Genomic DNA, 18,712 nt, shown 5'->3' on the forward strand with positions numbered 1-18,712 from the left:
TATGGGTTGAATCATCTGAAGACTTGTTTCTATATTCCCTGTGTTTCTTTCCTCTCTCAGTTTACAGAAACAGACTTCTGGCTGGAACATAAGCTATATATATGTGGTTAGAAGCCATGGATGTCCTTCTCAGGAAACACCTTCCATAGCCAGAACTCCCCAAAAGTGTTATGCAGTCTTCTTTGTAAAAACCCTTTCCTGGATGGATTTAAGGCATTTCTACTTCAAGTAAAGTACAATAGTATGTCTTAAAAACAAACAAACGAAACAGTGAGTGAGTTTGTGAGAGAGAAAGAATGAGAGTGAAAATGGGTGAGAATTCTTCAGGCTTCTTGGTAGAGAAGCAAACCACATTAAAAGGGAGAAAAAATCAGACTGGCCTCAGAATTCTCCATAGCAGCATTCAGTATCAGGTGACAAGAAGGCAGCATCTGCAAGGTTCTGAGGAAGAGAAAAGGTGACACAGTCAAGATGTCTTTAAACTGTGAAGCTAGCAAGGAGACAATCTTAAACATGAAAGAACTCAGGGAAAAGAGCACATATAAGCTGTACTTGAAAAAAACTGCCTGACAGTGAAACCCAGCCAATTAAAAATTAAAATAAATTACTCAGGAAGAAGTTATGATAATAGGACTTTTGAGGAAATTGAATCAGTTAAAATATAGATCAAGTATTAAATAACTATGGGAATTATAGTTATATAATGGAAGTACAGTCAGAATGCTCCTTAGAAGCAAGGATGGCAAGACTTCATCTCACATACTTTGGACATGTTATCAGGAGGGACCAGTCCCTGCAGAAGGACATCATGCTTGGTAAAGTAGAGGGTCAGCAAAAAAGAGGAAGACCCTCAATGAGATGAATTGACACAGTGGTTGCAATGATGGGTTCAAGCATTGCAATGTTAGTGAGGATGGTGCAGGACAGGGCAGTATTTCGTTCTGTTGTACATAGGGTCCGTATGAGTCAGAACCGCCTTGATGGTTCTGAACAACAACAGTGAAATATGAATGTTATGAATGTTACAGGATAATGTAAAAATTAATATAACAAAAATTGGGAAAAGAAATGGGAGAAACTATGAGCACTAGATTACAGCCTTGGAAACCCCATGGGGCAGTTTTGCTCTCTCCTTTTGGGTTGCTATGAGTCAGAATCGACTCTACCGCAGTGGATTTTGGTTGGTTTATGAGTGCTAAGGTCTTCAACTTTCAGAACAGGAAGTAGTGGTTCCTGCCCCAAGTTAAATTGTGTATAATTAAAGAACTAAAGAGTATTTAGTCTCTAAATGATTTTTATGTATACTTATTTAATGTCTCCATTTTTTAATATTTGCTTTAGATCATGTATAAAATATTTAAGACAAAGAAAAGGTTTAGGAAAAAAATAATGAACACCAGTGCATTACTAATAAAAATTGAAGACCTGTGCACGCTCCTCAAAAATCCCATTCCCTCTTCTTTCCTACAGATAATCAGTATCCTCAATTTGGTGTCAGTTGTTCAAAAACATATCTTTACACTTATATATGAACAATACACAGAATTAATAATTTTCTGTTGTTAGTCTTTATTAAAACAGTATTCTGCAGTTTACTTTTTTATCTTAACATTGTTTTGAGATTTACTTGCTTTGTGTTGCTTGAGTAAGTTATTTTTTGCTTTAATTATTCTGTTACATGGATATACTATAATTCATTAATCTATTTTTTGATGGATATTTATTTGCTTTTTTTGATATATATTTAAAAAAAACTTCTTACATCTTCTTGATTGCATATAATGTTTTTATCATTTTTTTTTTTTAATTTGGAAGAAGTTGTTCAGGGAAAATCTTGTAGAAAAGAAATGAACCCTGACTTAAAAACCTGTTGCTGTCAAGTTGATTCTGACTCATAGCAACCCTATAGGCAGAGTAGAACTGCTCCATAAGGTTTCTAAGGAGTGGCTGTGGATTCAAACTGCCGACCTTTTGGTTAGCAGCAGTAGCTCTTAACCACTGCACCACCAGGCCTCCAGCATTGACTTAAAGAAACATAAACACTGATTTAATATTATCTGTATATAGTTACAGAAAAATGTCTGGAATGATGTTTACTTAATGTTTAAAAAAAAAACCTGTTGCTGTCAGGTCGTTTCCGACTCTTAGCGACCCTATAGGACAGAGGGTCCTATAGGGTTTCCAAGGAGTGCCTGGTGGATTCGAACTGCCAACCTTTTGATTAGCAGCCGAGCTCTTAACCACTGTGTCACCAGGGCCCCTACTTAATGATATTTATTTTCAGGTGATGGAATGTAGGATCATTTTTTAAACTTCTAGCTTTTTATTCTTATTTCTCATTGGTTACAGTCTTTATAATGAGCATGTATGATTTTTATAGTAACAATAGAGTGATATTTTCCTTAAAAAAAACTAACTAAAAGAAAATATTCTAAGACCTTATTAATATGTGATTAATGCTGTGTGGTGAGAGAGTAAATTATTATTATTATTTTTATATTTTAAAGGTCTTTAAGCATATTCATACTATAATTGAAACGTTATAATGATATTCCAGCTTTCTTGAAAACATGATTTTTTTTTTTTTTTAATCAAAGGAAAGGAGGAAAAAGAAAGGTTAGGGATTTTCTTTCACTTAACTATCATCCCCTTTTCAGTACTTCAATTTTGCATGATTAAATGAAAGAAAAATTATTATAATAAAAGTTTAAGTCCTTTGAGTATAATGCAACCTTCAAATGATGGCATTTAGACTGTGTGTAAAAGAGGTTTTCAGGAATTGTTAGAAACTTCAGTAGGTTTCATTTCTTTCTTTTTCCAGAGCTGTGCAGCCCAGTCCCCCTTCCTGAGTTCTCACTTGCCCAGTGGGCCCAGGTGTTAGGTTTGTTCGCCAAGGTAACTGGTGATCTCCGTAGCAGAGTTAAAGCATCTCTAAACTGGAGTATATCAAAAAAGAATGCAAGATATTCTGTTTTACCAATAGGTTAAAATATGACTTGTTTGTTTTGTAGGTATGACCTTGCTTCTAGGGAGTGGCTTGCACTGAACCATTCTGTAAACAACGTGGTTGTTAGATATGGTCATTCTTTGGCATTATACAAGGTAAAATGTTTCCACTCTGTCCTAAGTAAAATACTCAACCCTTTCTCAGTTATTTTATTGTGTTATGTAGTTGAAAAGCTATTCACTGTTGGCTTTTAATTGGGGAAAACTTGCTGCTTTGGGTAGGATTATAATTGGTTAAATTGTAAGTAGATATTAAAGTTGAAACTATTTTACCTGAGAGATTTTAATAGATTCAGATTTTACTGGGGTAGTATGATTGTGGTACTATAAAAGATCTCATGTGAGGAAGTCCAAGAAAAGTGGCAAAATGTTAAGAGATATAGACCATGATTAATTTAATTTTGTTCCTTTCCCCATCCTTTTCCTAATAATTTACTGAAAAATGCATTTCACTGACACTTTTTAAGCTAAGAATAATATTGAAGTTTTGAATTGATTCTTTTCTGCTCTCAGATCTTATCTTTTCAGTGTTTTTTTAGAATTCTGTTTACATTTTTTTTCTAGGATAAAATTTACATGTATGGAGGAAAAATTGATGCAACAGGGAATGTGACCAATGAGTTGAGAGTGTTTCATATTCAGAATGAATCCTGGGTATTGTTGACCCCTAAAGCAAAGGAGCAGTATGCAGTGGTTGGGCACTCAGCACACATTGTTACATTGAAAACTGGCCAAGTGGTCATGCTGGTCATCTTTGGTCACTGCCCTCTCTATGGATATATAAGCAATGTGCAGGAATATGACTTGGGTAGGTATATATTTTCCAGTGGATGTTTTTTGAATGTCAAAATTGAAACTTTTATCTTGGGGGACAGCTTAGTCAGTTGACATAACATAGTTCACAAAGATAATGTTCTACATCCTAGATTGATGAGTAGCATCTGGCATCTTAAAAGCTTGTGAGTGGCCATCTAAGATACAACTATTGGTCTCTACTGATATGGAGCAAAAGAAAATGAAGAAAAACAAAGGCTCAAAGAAGAAACTAGTCCACGAAACAGTGCACGCAAACCACAGCCTCCTCTAACCTGAGACCAGAACTAGATGATGCCTGGCTACCACTACCGACCATTCTGACCAGGGACACAATAGATGGTTCTGGATAGAATGGGAGAAAAATGTAGAACAGAACTCAAATTCATAAAAAAGGCCCAACCTATTATACCAGTAGAGACTTGAGGAACCCCCGAGACTGTCACCCTAAGATAGCTTCAAATCCTTTTAACTTGGATTTGAAGCTATTTCTGTAGGTCACTTTTCAGCCAAATAATAGATGGGCTTATAAAATAAACAATATCACCGGTGAGTAATGTGTTCCCTTAAACAATTAACTGTATGAGACCAAATGGTCAACATTTATCCAAAAGCAAAAATGAGAAGGCAAGGAGGGGAAGGGAAATTAGATAATGGAAACAGAACAAACAGAATGGAAATAATGAGAATGCTGACACACTGTAAAAACTGTGACCAATGGCACAGAACAATATGTAGAAAAATTGTTAAACAGGAACCTAATTTGCTGTGTAAACATTCACCTAAAAAAACCCCAAAACTAAACCTGTTGCTATCGAGTTGATTCCTACTCATGGTGACCCTATAGAACAGAGTAGAACTGTCCTCATAGGGTTTCCAAGGAGTGGCTGGTGGATTCGAACTACCAACCTTTTTGGTTAGCAGCCATGCCCTTAACCACTGTGCCACCAGGGCTCATAAAACACAGTAAAATATTATTTAAAAAAAAAAGTTGAAACATTTACCCTTATTGTTATGACTCTTTAACAAGGTTCAGCCTAACCTTGATCCAGTACTTATCTTGAAACTCAATTAACATTGGTGTATTACCAGTAAATTCAGATTATTGATACTCCTATATAATGTATATTTGTTACTATTAATTTGTCAAGGAGCCAAAGATAATGCATAATGCTCTGGGCAGTAAAATCTTACATGGCAAACATACGGAAACTGAGATTTTTTTTTTAAATTTGAGGAAGATAGACTGAAGTGAAGATTGGATAATATTCTTTAATCTGGTCCAGGGCAAAAAATTTATTTGCCTAAAAAACTTCTTTAGGATGAACTGAAGCTTATTATCAAAAAATGTCAAGTTGTCCCAAAATGTTTTTGTATCCTTGATTGCACAGCACATGGTACATAGTCGTTGCTCAATAAATGTTTGTTGAATGATTGAAAATATTTGGAGAAGAATTAGTATCATCCTGTTGAGTGTTTATAACAAGAGTGCTTTTAAAATTCGGATACAATAATAAATACTATAAGACATGTAAAAACACCAGGCTTCCGTTACAAGAGGATGAGTGGGTGAGAAGATACTGGGTGGAATAGAGACATCTCAACTGAAGACACAAAGCATTGGAGTGACGTCTGTTTCTGGGCCTCTGAGCCTGTTTACGTTTAAGTTGGACTAATAAGTATATTCTTCTTAGGTTAATCATTTGATTTCTTTGTACATTGAACTTTAGATGATGCAAGAGTGGGTTTATGTTTTGGAATTTTTATAAAGTTTTTAAATTCTTTAGAAATTAGCAAGTTTTATAAAATATTTGCTTGGTCCAGCATTTTTAGGAATGCACAGCATACCTTTCTTGTAACAAATACGGTTTAAAACAATAAGTATTCTGAAGAAAAAAAAATACTTGGATAGCTCTTTAGAGTTAGGTTTAATGAGGAGTAATTTCCCCTTAACAAGTAATAAATAATCTTTCCTTTGGTTAAATTTTATTATATCCATTGTGGAGTAGGTATATTAACTGTGATTGATATTTTGAGAAAGCAGGCCTATAAAATTTAAAAGAATAAGTAACAGTTTTTTTATTTAAGAGGAAAAGAGCAAAATTCCATTAATATGTTTATTTTATTCTTTAGCTACATCTGTTTATTTGTCACTAGATGTCATGGGGAATTAAGTGTTAATCTGAAGGGAATCTGCATTTTTAAAATTTAGTGTAATCCTTTCCCTACACAGCGAATTACACACGCGCACACCCATTGCCGTCAGTTTGATTCTGACTCATATATTAGACCAATGAAAATGAGCATTGGATCATTTAATAGATTGGACCTTAGCCACCTGGATTTGTTATTAGTTTTAGGTTACCTTTCTTTAAAAATAAAAAAAGGTAAAACCAAGCTGTATGCATCAAGTCTCCTGAGGCTATTTGGATTTTATAATTACTAGAGGCAAGCCCTGGTGGCATAGTGGTTAAGAGCTTAGGCTGCTAACCAAAAGGTCGGCGGTTCAAATCCACCACCCACCCCTTGGAAAGGGCAGTTCTGCTCCGTCCTATAGGGTCACTGTGAGTCGGAATCGACTTGATGGCAATGGGTTTGGTTTTGTTTTTGGTTAGAGGTGAGGAGCCTGTAGCATTTGTTTTTAACTGTTTTTCCCTTTCCAGATAAGAACACATGGAGTATATTACAGACCCAGGGTGCCCTCGTGCAAGGGGGCTACGGCCACAGCAGTGTTTACGACCATAGGACCAGGGCCCTGTACGTCCACGGAGGCTACAAGGCTTTCAGCGCCAATAAATACCGGCTCGCGGATGATCTCTATAAATACGATGTGGACACCCAGATGTGGTGGGTGAACCTTTTTTTTGAGCTTTCCTTTAAACTATGAGTTCTGCAGAGGCAATTGTTGGGAAAATACTGTACTGTATTTTTGTTTCAAGCCTGGCAGGTAACTCTGTTCAGCTAATATTTATTTTATTGGATTATTCTATAATTCTGTAGTAGGTTGGATAGAAAATGCTTAGTGTTTTTTGACTGGTTTTCAATTTTCATATACTTGTACCACTGTAAATGTTTAGCTCTCCAGCGTAGTAAGGAATAAGTTATTCTGTTTAGCTGAGTTTGTGTACATGTTTATAATTAAGCAGAACATACCTATTTTTTAGCGTTTTTATTTATGACCAAGGTGTCATCATTGGGGTCAGTTACCAGCGTCATTCCATCAAATCACCATATGGAGGCGGTGTGTCAGTACCTAATAGATGGAGGTCTCCTCTGAACTATGTATTAGCCTACAAATATAAAAATATGCTTATTTAAACATGTAAAGGGGAAATTTGAATTATGAAATAATTATAAAATAATGGTTTCTTCTCCTTCTTTTCATATTTCTTCACATATTTGAGACCATGCTCTGGATACCTTTTTACATTCTGTCTCAAAAAATCATCATTATTTAGTGGCTGTTTAATACTGTATCATATGGGTATACTGTGTCCCATGGTTGGTTTCTAGCTTTTGTCATATTAATAAAGCATTGTGCATAAGCTTCTGACTGCACGTCACTTGATTTCTACCCAGAAATTGAAATTATACTATCACAGGATATGAGAATTATAAGGTTGTTAATATATTTTATCAAAATTCTCATAGGTCTTTAAGATTTTGTATATTTATTTATTGTTGGAGAAGTTACATACATGGAAAAGCCTGGAAATATTTGAACATATGAGTCTGAAGTTAATAAATGGTTATCTTTGCAGTAGCATATGGATAGCAAGTACTCTAAAAAACTAACTTTGTATTTATTATTTTTAAATAAACTCAAAAGGACCATTCTTAAGGACAGCCGATTTTTCCGTTACTTGCACACAGCTGTGATAGTGAGTGGAACCATGCTGGTGTTTGGAGGAAACACACACAACGACACATCCATGAGCCATGGCGCCAAATGTTTCTCTTCAGATTTTATGGCTTACGACATTGGTAAGTTTCCCAATGCCATTTGGGCTTCAGGAATCTTTTTGTCTATACACAACATTTAAAAACCACCCGAAAATATCATCAGTTCAAATTGATCAGGCCATTTGAAAGAGGTTTGAATGGTATTTTTTATACTTATTTGAGTAATGTACGTCTATTTATACATGAATTCTCTTTGAAGTCACTTCCTTTAATTGCTTGAATGTTAATTTTTGAGAATGAGTTGGGGTAACTGGGCTCTCCTTTGTTATAAAAGCCTTACATAGAAGTGTTATGTAGTTTTGACTGCAAGCATTGTGCTCTCCAAAATGTTGGTTATTTCATTCCCTAGAAAACTGACTTCACACATATTCTTGACATACTTTGGCATGAAATTTTTAAAATTTTGGTGTGGTAATTTACTTTAACGGAAGGGGGCAGTATTTGTCCATAGAAAACAAGTACTTGCCGTTCCTTTGGATAAATATCTTAAGATGTCCATTTTTAACAGTCATTTATATGTCAGACAGCCACTGAGCTTGTACATTTGGGGGTGGTAAGATGAGTAAATTATAGCCCTTGGCCTCATGGTAGAGGAGGTGAAGAAATGAGCAAACATAACTGCAGTTCAGGGTGTTACTTGCTCTGAGAGGAGAATATGGGAGCATCTGTGAGCACACTTAACTGATGTAGGGGAAAGGGTGATGGTCAGGGAAGACCTTCTTGAGGAGAGACCATCCAAACTGGGTCCTGAGGAACACTGAGAAGTCAGGTGAAGTTAGGTAGGCCATCTCAGGCCGAGGAAGTCCATAGCAGAGGTCAAAGTAGAGATCATGGGCACATAATACGGACCCATAAGTAGTTAATTTTGGCCATATAATAGAAGCACATCAGGGAGGAGTGGCCTGAAGTGAAACTAGAGGAGCAAGCAGCTGTCAGACCATTCAGATCTTGAGGACCTGGTATGTCATGCTGAGGAGTATAGGCTTTTTGAAGAATCTTACAGAAGTAGTAACAGAATTGTATTTGTGTTTTAGGAACATCCTAGTGGCATTGTGGCAAGTGATTGGGAAGGCATAAGACCATAGTTAGGAGGCTTTTGCTAAAGTCCTGATAAGGTGATGAGGATTTGAGTCAAGGCTGTGGAACTGGCAAGGAGGACAAAGAAACAGCTTTGAGAACTACCAGGAACTCGAGGGTTGTTTGGTGTGTTTTTGAGGGAAATGAAAGCATCCTTCCTCTCAGGTCCCTTGGGCTATGGTAGTTGGTGTCTTTTACCAAGGCTGGGAATAGAAGCAGAGGGACAGGATAAGGTGATAAGTATACACATGAATGTTGACTGTTTTACTCAAGAAACTTGTCTGTGAGAAGAAAAAGGGGTAAATGAGTCCCTCAGTGGGAGGTAGATCAAGGGAGGCTTTACAAAAGGGGTGAGGGGGATGGGGATAGCCTTGAGCATGTTTACATGCTGTGGTGAAAGTCCGCAGAAAGACTGTTAGAGGCTCAAGGGAGAGAGGGTGTAAACTGTTAAATCAGGGAGAGGACTAACGGGGCAGGACAAGAGGAAGGGACACACTGTGGTTTTAGGGAAGGATAAGGTGGATGGGCAGGAAGCCCGGACAGTTGATGCCCCATGGCCTCTGTTCTCCATCTGAGGAAGACCAGAGTCTAGGCTGGGGAGAAGGAAGTGAAAGCTGTTGTTGTCAAGGGAATAAAGGTCTTAATGGAGTGGAAGAAACTTTGCATGAGCAAGTGCGAATGTCTGAGTGTCTCAGAGAGGGTAAGGTTGGAGTGGTGCCCAGTGCCAGATGCTACCAAGGTCTGGAAGAGAAGTTGCTAGCATGGGTCAGAACAAAGGAAAATTAGTAGATCTAGGGGATCTAGAAGGAACCCTGGTGGCGCAATGGTTAAGCGTAACTGAAGGGTCAGCGGTTTGAACCTGTCAGCCGCTCCTCGGGAGAAAAGACCTGGCGATCTGTTCCCATAAAGATTATAGCCTAGAAACCCTATGGGGCAATTCTCCTCTGTCCTGTAGGGTCACTGTTAGTTGGAATCGACTTGATGACAAACAACAGTAGACCTAGGAAAGAACTTGAAAATTATTAAAGTTTGAATTTCTAGAATTTTAATTTTCCTCCTCTGTTTTCTATTTTAGCTAAGTTTGTGCAAAGCAATATAAAGAAGAATGGAAAAGTAATTATGGTACCCACATGTTTTATGAATCTAAGCCTTGTAAAATGTATAATTTGCTCAAGTTAAATAACATCCTGGTGGGTAAAATTGCTAGACACCAGGGCGAATGATGTAGAAGTCATGGAGATTGGATACATTTACCAATTGGAATGAATTGTCATACAGTCCTGCCTTTCTCCCATGCCCTGCTGCTTGCCTATGGCTGCATTTTACCCCAGAAATAATAGTATGGCTAGGAAAATTAAGAAAGACGCACTTTATGAGACTGTATTTGTTGCAGTATTTTCCCCAAAGAAAATCAGTTCCTATTGATTATGAACGGCAGTCCCTTCTGAAGTGTGTTTTTCTTGCTCCTAGCTTGTGACCGCTGGTCGGTGCTTCCCAGACCTGATCTCCACCATGATGTCAACAGATTTGGCCATTCAGCAGTTTTACACAACAGGTAATTGGAGAAGTGCTTGCTCCTTTTCTCTTGTGTTTAAAATGAAAATAAAATACGAAGAAGTGAAATTTGACTTACATACTATTCACAGGATTCCCTCACCCTCTTACTTTTTCACAGAATTATGTAGATATGAATTTCCTGATTTATACTTAGTATTTGATACAGATTTGAATGACTTCCAATGCCATGTTTATTGATCGAGTTTTGTTAGCATGCTCCTCAGTATGTTTGGTGTTGTCTGAATGCATGGGACAACAAGAGGGATGTACACATGGGTTCCTGTCTTATGCCCTCTGCTATTGTTTGTGGTGCTTAGATGGCCAAGTTTCTTGTAGTTGTGTCTGGATGGCAAGGAGAGATTTCAAAAAAAAGGAGAGAGGGCACTTCAGATGGTGCTTTATAAATCTTAAAAGTATTCAAATGCTATAATGCTGCATAATGTTAGGATTCTTTTGGCTTTCAGAATTTGTTTTGATGATAAAAGATAGATGAAGATAATTCAGCTTGAATTAGCAAAGATAAGAAAGGGATCTATCTGGAGATATTGTGAATTGACAGAATTTAGAGACATATATTGAGAAAAGATGGCATCTTTTATAAACTAATTGCTTAGCTGAAATTTAGCAATATATATGGTTTTACTGTTAGAACATCTGATAGATACAGGCTAAAATTGAAGGATTTTTTTTACTAACTTGTTAATTTGAAGTGTTATTTTAAAATGTAACATGATGCTTCCTCAGTAAAGAAGATCCTTACACGTTTTCTAGCAAGTACCTCTTGATGTTTTCATCTGAGAAGCAGTGGGACCATTTGTCATCACCTCGCCTGTGGGTGCATGGCCTCAGCTCTCTTCATGTTTGTGTCTCTGGTATTCTCGTAGTACAATAGGCATTTGTTAAATGACAACTTTATTACGGTGTTGAAACTAGCAAATAATTGAATGTTTTTATTAAAACATTCTTAGGTTTTATACAAACTCAGAGAAGTTGACGGTTTACTGTAAGATATAGTTTAACGATGAATCAAAATTGGGAATGGTTTACCTGAATTATAGTGTTTTTATTTTTGTGTAATTCCAGTAGTGTGTTTGAGCCTTGATATGTGAGTGTCTGTATGTATGAGGTGGGGTTGGGTATAGGGGTGGATGTGTGGGGAGGCCATGTAGTAAAAGAGCCATGGTTTCAGTTTAATTTTATGAAATAAGTAAAAGAGAAACTTTGAATCACATCATTGCTTCATGTTTTGAATGGCGGTTCTCTTTATCAGCAGCATTGGGTCAGTTTTGCCTTACTTAGTGGTTGTCATTTTGATTTTTGAGGGGGGCAGGAAGGAGAAGAGAGGGTTGTGAGGCACTGAGGCTGCTGTAGATGGAGCTATTTCTTTCAGTTGACTGCTCTAAGACCCCTTGAAGGATTCTCTCTGCCCTTGCATAGCCAGTATGTTACCAGGTGGATTCAGAATTACTGAGGACACCAATTGTATGACACTTGTTTGGTTTAAATATCAAACTGATTAGTTGAATTCAGACTGCTTAGTGTGATAGTTTTGTTGTTTTGTTTTTTTTTAATCCAGTCTGACAGTCTCTGCCTTTTGATTGAGGATGTTTAATCCACTAACTTTTAACATAACTATTGATATGGTTTGTGGCGCAGTGGTTAAGAGCTTGGCTGCTAACCAAAAGGTAGGTGGTTTGAATCCACCAGCTGTTCCTTGGAAACCCTATGGGGTAGTTCTCCTCTGTCCTGTAGGGTCCGCTATGAGTCAGAATCGACTTGACAGCAACAGGGTTGGTTTTTTGATTTTATTGATATGGTTGGATTTACACCTGCTATTTTGCTATTTGTTTTCTATATGTCTCGTGTTTTCTTTGTTCCTTTGTTCTTCCTTTTCTGGCACCTTTTGTGTAAAATATTTTCTAATGTACTATTTTGATTCTTTTTTTAAAACTATCTTTTTAGTTATTTTCTTACTGTCTGCTCTGAAGATTTCAATATGCGTCTTACGTTAAAACTCTATTTCAGATTACTACTAAATTGAATCCAGCAAAATATAAAAACTTGGCTCCAGTATAACTCCATTCTTCTCCCCCTCCTTTGTGTTATTATGGCTGTGTGTGTGTGTGTGTGTATATATATATATTAAAAAACATATTTTTAGTTGTTTTATGCAGTTGTCTTTGATTTCTGTTAGGGGAAGAAAATAGAAAAAAATGTATGTTTGTACTTTCTTTTTCATTTACCTACATAATTATCTATACTGGTGCTCCTTATTTCTTCATGTGTATTCCATTTACCACCTGGTGTCATTTCCTTCAGACTGAAGAACTCCGTTTAGTATTTCCTCTAACTTTCAGAATGAAGGGATTTCCTTTAGTGTTTCTTACAAGGTAAATCTACTAGCAGGGAATTCTCTTAGCCTTTGTTTATCTGGGAATGTCTTCATTTCAGTTTCACGTTCAAAGATTGTTTTGCTAGATATAGATACTTGGTTTTTCTACCCCCGTGCTTTAACTATGACTCCTTATATGTGATTCTCTCATATATGATGAGTCATTTTACTTTTGTTGCTTTCAAAATTTTCTTTTTATTTTGGGCTTTCAACTGTTTGATAATGATATGTCTAGGTGTGTATCTATTTGTGTTTATCCTGCTTAGAGTTTGTTGAGATTTATGGATATATAGCTTAAATCATTTTCATCAAATTTGGGGATTATTTTTTCAAACATGTTTTATACCTTTCCTCTCTAATCTCCTTCTGAGACTCCCTTTATGCATATGTTGGTATGCTTGGTAGTCTCTCACAGGTCTCTGAGGCTCTGTTCATTTCCTTCAATATTTTTTTCTTTCTTTTCTTCAGATTATATAATTACTATTTATCTATCTTTGTAGTCTGCTTCCATAAAGATTTACAGCCTTGGAAACCCTATGAGGCAGTTCTACTCTATGCTATAGGGTCACTATGAGTTCATTGTACCTTTCCTCTGCCACCTCAAGTCTGCTGTTGAGCCCCTCTATTGAATTTTTCATTTTATTTATTGTATTTTTTAACTCTACAATTTCTGTTTAGTTTCCTTTGTAACTTTTACTTCTTTATTGATGTTCTCTATTTGTTGAATCATTAATATCATACTTTCATTTAATTCTTTAGACATCATGTCCTCTTGTGCTTTAAATATATATATTTTATTTGCAACCTTCACCACTGTTTGTTTCCAGAGTTTTTTCATCACCCCAACAGAAACTCTGTAGCCATTAACCAATAACTCCTCAACCCCCTCTCCCTCCAGCCCCTGGTAACCACGAATCTACTTTCTGTCTCCATGCATTTGTCTAGTCTAGATATTTTATATAAATATGATATTTCATACAACATTTGTCCTTATGTGTCTGACTTCTTCACTTAGGATAATGTTTTCGAGGTTTATCCATTTTGTAGCATCTATTATAACTTCATATTTTATGGCAGAATAATATTCCATTGTATGTATATGCCACATTTTGATTATCTGTTCATCTGTTGATGGATACTTGGGCTTTTTCCACCTTTTGGCTATTGTGAATAACGCTGCAATGAACATTGGTAACCAAGTATCTGGTTGAGTTCTTGCTTTCATTTTTTTTAGGTATATACCCAAGAGTGGAATTGTTTAAATTCTATGTTTAATTTCTTGAGGAACCACCAAACTGTTTTCCATAGTGATTGTACCATTTTTACATTCCCACTAGCAATGAACAAGAGCTCCAGTTGTCCACATCCTCATCAACACTCGCTATCTTCCACTTTTTTTATAATAACCATCCTAGTGGCTATAAAGTGGTATCTCATTGAGGTTTTGATTTGCATTTTCCTAATGACTAATGATGTTGAGCAACTTTTCATGTACTTATTGGCCATTTGTATGTCTTCTTTGGAGAAGCATCTGTCAAGTCCTTTGCCCATTTTTACCTGAGTTGTCTATCTCCTTGATTTAAAATATATGTATAACAACTGCTTTGAAGTCTTTGTCTCCTGAATCCAACATGTGGACCCTCACAGTCACCGTTCCTATTGACTGCTTTGTGTCCTTTGTATGGGCCACACTTTTTTGTGTCTTTCCATACCTTGTTATATTTTGTTGAAAACTAAACATTTTAAATAGTATATTATATCAAGTCTGGATTTTGATTCTCCTCCCTCCAACTACCATCATGGGTTGTTGTTGCTGTTTGTTTGTGTAATGTCTTGCCTGGACTAATTTTGTAGAGTCTGTCTCTCCCATAGTGTGCCACTACTGATTTCTCTGCTAAGTGTGTTTTTTTTTGTTTCGTTTTAATTTTTAATCCTTACTTTTAGGGATCACCCTTGGGCCAGTGTACTTAGTGGTTAGCCAGTGATCAATCAGTGGTTTTGCTTAAACAGTTTGAAATCAGTAAGGCTTCCACTCTGCTGATAGATCTCTGTGTGATTTGGGAAATACATTAAAAATTTAGGATGTTTACAAGTCTCTCCTGGCATTTATTTTCTGTGTGTTCAAGGACTTACATTCAGCCAAAGATGAGTAGATAGCTAGGGCCTTCTTCAGTATCTTCTGAGCATTCTTGCAGCCTTGTGCAAACACACAGCCTTCTGGACCACCAGAAATATATGAAATCCCATCAAGGCACACTATGATCACCATCTCTCTGAAGGAGAATTGGGCTTGATTTAAGAGCCTTAAAACCTTGACACCAGACCCAAGTTGAATGTTCATTTCTGGCCTCAGCCAACAAGGTATCCTGCTGAAGACAACTAAAAATAATACAGCAAGAACCTAACAAGATATTGAGGAAATACCGGGCTAAAACCAGGAGATGATTAGAGAACAAGCTGCTTTGACCTGTGGGAGTTTTCTCATCCAGTTGAAGTAGCTACGGGGGAGTAGGCAAGCTTTTGGCCAACTCCCCAGGCTGAAAAGACAGAGAGATTTTTTTTGTACGTAGTAGATGCTGATTAGGTATTTCTGAATGAATGAATAGATGGATAGGATGTTTAGAGTTTGTTCTTTTTAGATTCTTTTAACTCTTAGATTAAAAAAAAAAGTAAACATTATTACATATTAATATACAAGAGATTGTAGACCAGTTGTAGTAGTAGTCAGTGCCAGAAAGTCCATGGGTGATGCAGACTGTTAAGTGCTGAACTACTAACTGAAAGATTTGCAGTTCAGACCCACCCAGAGGTGCCTCAGGAGACAGGCCTGGTGATCTGCTTCCAAAAGGCCACAACCTTGAAAACCCTACAGAGCATAGTCCTACTCACGTGAGATTGCCGTGAGCTGCAGTCAACTCCACAGCAGCTGGTTTGAAGATTTGAAATACAAAAAAAGCTCACATAGTGTACTGTTTTTTTCCCCAGACTCTTTTTAAAACACAATCACAATACAGTTATCACACTTTAAAAAATGAATAGTTCCTTAATATCACTCAATGTACAATGTTCATATTTCCCAGTTGTCTTATAAACTTTTTAAGAATTTAATTTAAATCAAGATCCTAGTAAGATATTGCAGTTGATTGAAATGTCTGTTAAGTTCCTCTTAATTAATGGTTCCGCATCCATCATTTTTTCCCCTTATTTGCTGAAGAAACTGAGTTGTTTGTCTTATAGGTTTCCTATAGTCTAGATTTTGATAATTGTATCCCCATGCTGTCAGATAGCATATTGGTCTCTCTGCTGAACTTCCTGTGAATTAGTAGTTAAATCTAGAGTTTGATCAGATTTGCTTCAATATTTTTTCAAGATCACTTCATAGGATTGATTCTTTCCCTTTATTTACCAATTTTGAAAGTAATGAGCATTCTCCAAAGGTGACCAGCAAGGTTCCTCCTCCCCCCTTTTTTTGAGAGAAGGTGTCATTAAGAACACATGAGTTTTAAAATATTTAAAGTATCTCAACCCACTGCAGTTTTTCTTATTAAAGTTGAAACTTTTCGCATCTTTGGCTAGTGAGAGCCTTCACGTTAGCTCTTGTGTCTTTTTTATACCTCCCTAGTCTTCCTTTCTTTGTGGTATGATAAGGTCTTCCAGTCTCATGATGTACATTTCCTGACCCAAACATGAATTTAGCTTTTCCTATAAGGAGTCCTAGTTTTTTGTTTGTTTCTCAGGGGGTGGGGTTTAGATATCACAATCTAAGCACTAGTTGTGTTTATTGGTACTGGGTTGGTTGTTGCCTTTAGTCTTTTAAGAAGACAGAGCTAAAGAGAGACTTTGTTAATGTTCTTATTTTTAAAAAGAAAAGTGAATTTTGTTTATGTGTTCATGCTTTTTTCTACGTTGCTTTTTTTCCTCACATAATAATATATCCTGCAGATCACTCCATAGCAGTATGTAGAAACCTTCCTCATTCCTTTTTTCATCTGCCTAGTATTTCATTGTGTGGATGTACAATAGTTTATTCATCAGATACTCAATTGATGGACGTTTTGTTGTTATTATAAATGCTGCAGTGAATGGCCTTATGTATACTTCTTTTTGCATTTTTGCTATTGTATCTTTGTGATAGACTTCTAGAAATGTGATTTCAGGTTCAAAACATAAATGCATAGTTTTATTTGATATTACCTAATTCCCCTCCATAGTCTTGTACCATTTTTCATGCCCAGCAGCAGTGTATGAGAGTGCCTGTTTCCTTATAGACTCTCACCAATCCATATATTGTTGAACATTTCATTTTTGCTGGTCAGTTAGGTGAGAAATGGTACCTCATTTTGGTTTTAATTTGCATTTATTTTCTGAGTGAAGTTGAGCATCTTTTCATAAGCTTAAAGATCATTTGCATTTTGTCCTGAAGCACTCTGTGTATTAGGGATATACTAACCTTTTTCCTTCTTTCTTTCTTTTATTTTGAATAGTATTTTATTGTGTTTTCAGTGAGAGTTTGCACAGCAAATTAGGTTTCCATTTAACAATTTCTACACAAATTATTCAGTAACATTGATTAAATTTTTCACAAAGCGTCCACATTCTCGTTAATTCTGTACTGCTTGTTGCGTTTCCAGTGCTCTAGTTTCCCTGCTCCTTTACCTCCTCATCTTTGCTTTAGGGTAACTGCTGACCGTTTGATCTCATATAGATAATTTTTTAAGGGAGCACAGTACTCACAGGCGATATTCTTTTTTTTAAGAACCACTCTGTTATTTAGCTAAAGGGTGACCATGGGATAGTTTCAGTTCAAGGTTTAAAAGGTATCTCAGGGCGATAGTCTTGGGGAGTCCTCCTGTCTCAACTGGTCCAGTAAGTCTGCACTTTTTAAGAATTAGAGTTCTGTTCCACATTTTTCTCCTGTTCTGTCAGGATTCATCTACTGTGGTCCTGATCAGAACAGTCATTAGTGGTAGCCAAGTACTGTCTAGTTCTTCTGGTCTCAGGGTAGATGAGGCCGTGGTTCATGTAGACTATAGTCGTGTAGACTAGTTCTTCTCTGAGTCTTTGGTTTCCTTCTTTCTCTTTTGCTCTGGATGAGTAGAGACCAATAACTATATTTTAGATGGCTGCTTACAAGCTTTTAAGACCCCAGACACTGCTCGCCAAACTAGGATGGAGAACATAAACTTTATGAGCTATATTATGCCAGTTGACTGAATTGTTCCATGAGACTATGGTCCTAAGTCTTCAAACTCAGAAAACCAAACTCACAAGGTGTTTGGTTATGTCTAAGACATAGCCGTACTATGCCCTCTATGTGGTTTATTATATATATGAATATATTTGCCTGCACATATACCCCTGTATGTACAGATCCATATACATACAGATACATCTGTATGTGCATACATATACACACATATATATATATTCATATGCATATATACATACATATGTAACCACCAAAACCAAACCCACTGCCATCAAGTCAATTCTGACTCATAGCAACCCTATTGGACAGAGTAGAACTGCCCCACAGAGTTACCAAGGCTGTAAATCTTTACAGAAGCAGACTGCCACATCTTTCTCCTATGGATTATCTGGTGGATTTGAACCACTGCCGTTTTGGTTAGCATCTGAGTGCTTTAACCACTGCACCACCAGAGCTCCTTATATGTAACCACACACTTTTTTTTTTTTTGGTTGTTATTGGTGTTGCAAAATTATATATCTTATCCTTTTCCAAAAATGTCCTTTTCTCTTGTATATTTCTTTCTTTCTTTTTTTTTTTTATTGTACTTCAGGTGAAGGCTTACAGAACAAATAGTTTCTCATGAAACAGAAGTACACACGTTGTTTTATAACATTGGTTAACAACCCCACAACATATCAACCCTCTAACTTCTC

General features: G+C 36.5%; 1 protein-coding gene across 1 annotated transcript in view; it reads left to right on the forward strand.

Annotated features, from left to right (window-relative positions):
* Positions 1–18,712, forward strand: part of ATRN (attractin) — a 116,902-nt gene that overhangs the window by 71,086 nt on the left and 27,104 nt on the right. The window contains exons 7-11 of the mRNA XM_023737511.1: positions 3,012–3,102; positions 3,571–3,814; positions 6,483–6,666; positions 7,649–7,803; positions 10,330–10,414. Of these exons, the coding sequence (XP_023593279.1) occupies positions 3,012–3,102; positions 3,571–3,814; positions 6,483–6,666; positions 7,649–7,803; positions 10,330–10,414 (759 nt within the window). The remainder of the gene's footprint in view (positions 1–3,011; positions 3,103–3,570; positions 3,815–6,482; positions 6,667–7,648; positions 7,804–10,329; positions 10,415–18,712) is intronic.

Source organism: Trichechus manatus, unplaced genomic scaffold (assembly GCF_000243295.1).
Source record: "Trichechus manatus latirostris isolate Lorelei unplaced genomic scaffold, TriManLat1.0 scaffold00104, whole genome shotgun sequence".
In the NCBI taxonomy this organism is placed as follows: domain Eukaryota; kingdom Metazoa; phylum Chordata; class Mammalia; order Sirenia; family Trichechidae; genus Trichechus; species Trichechus manatus.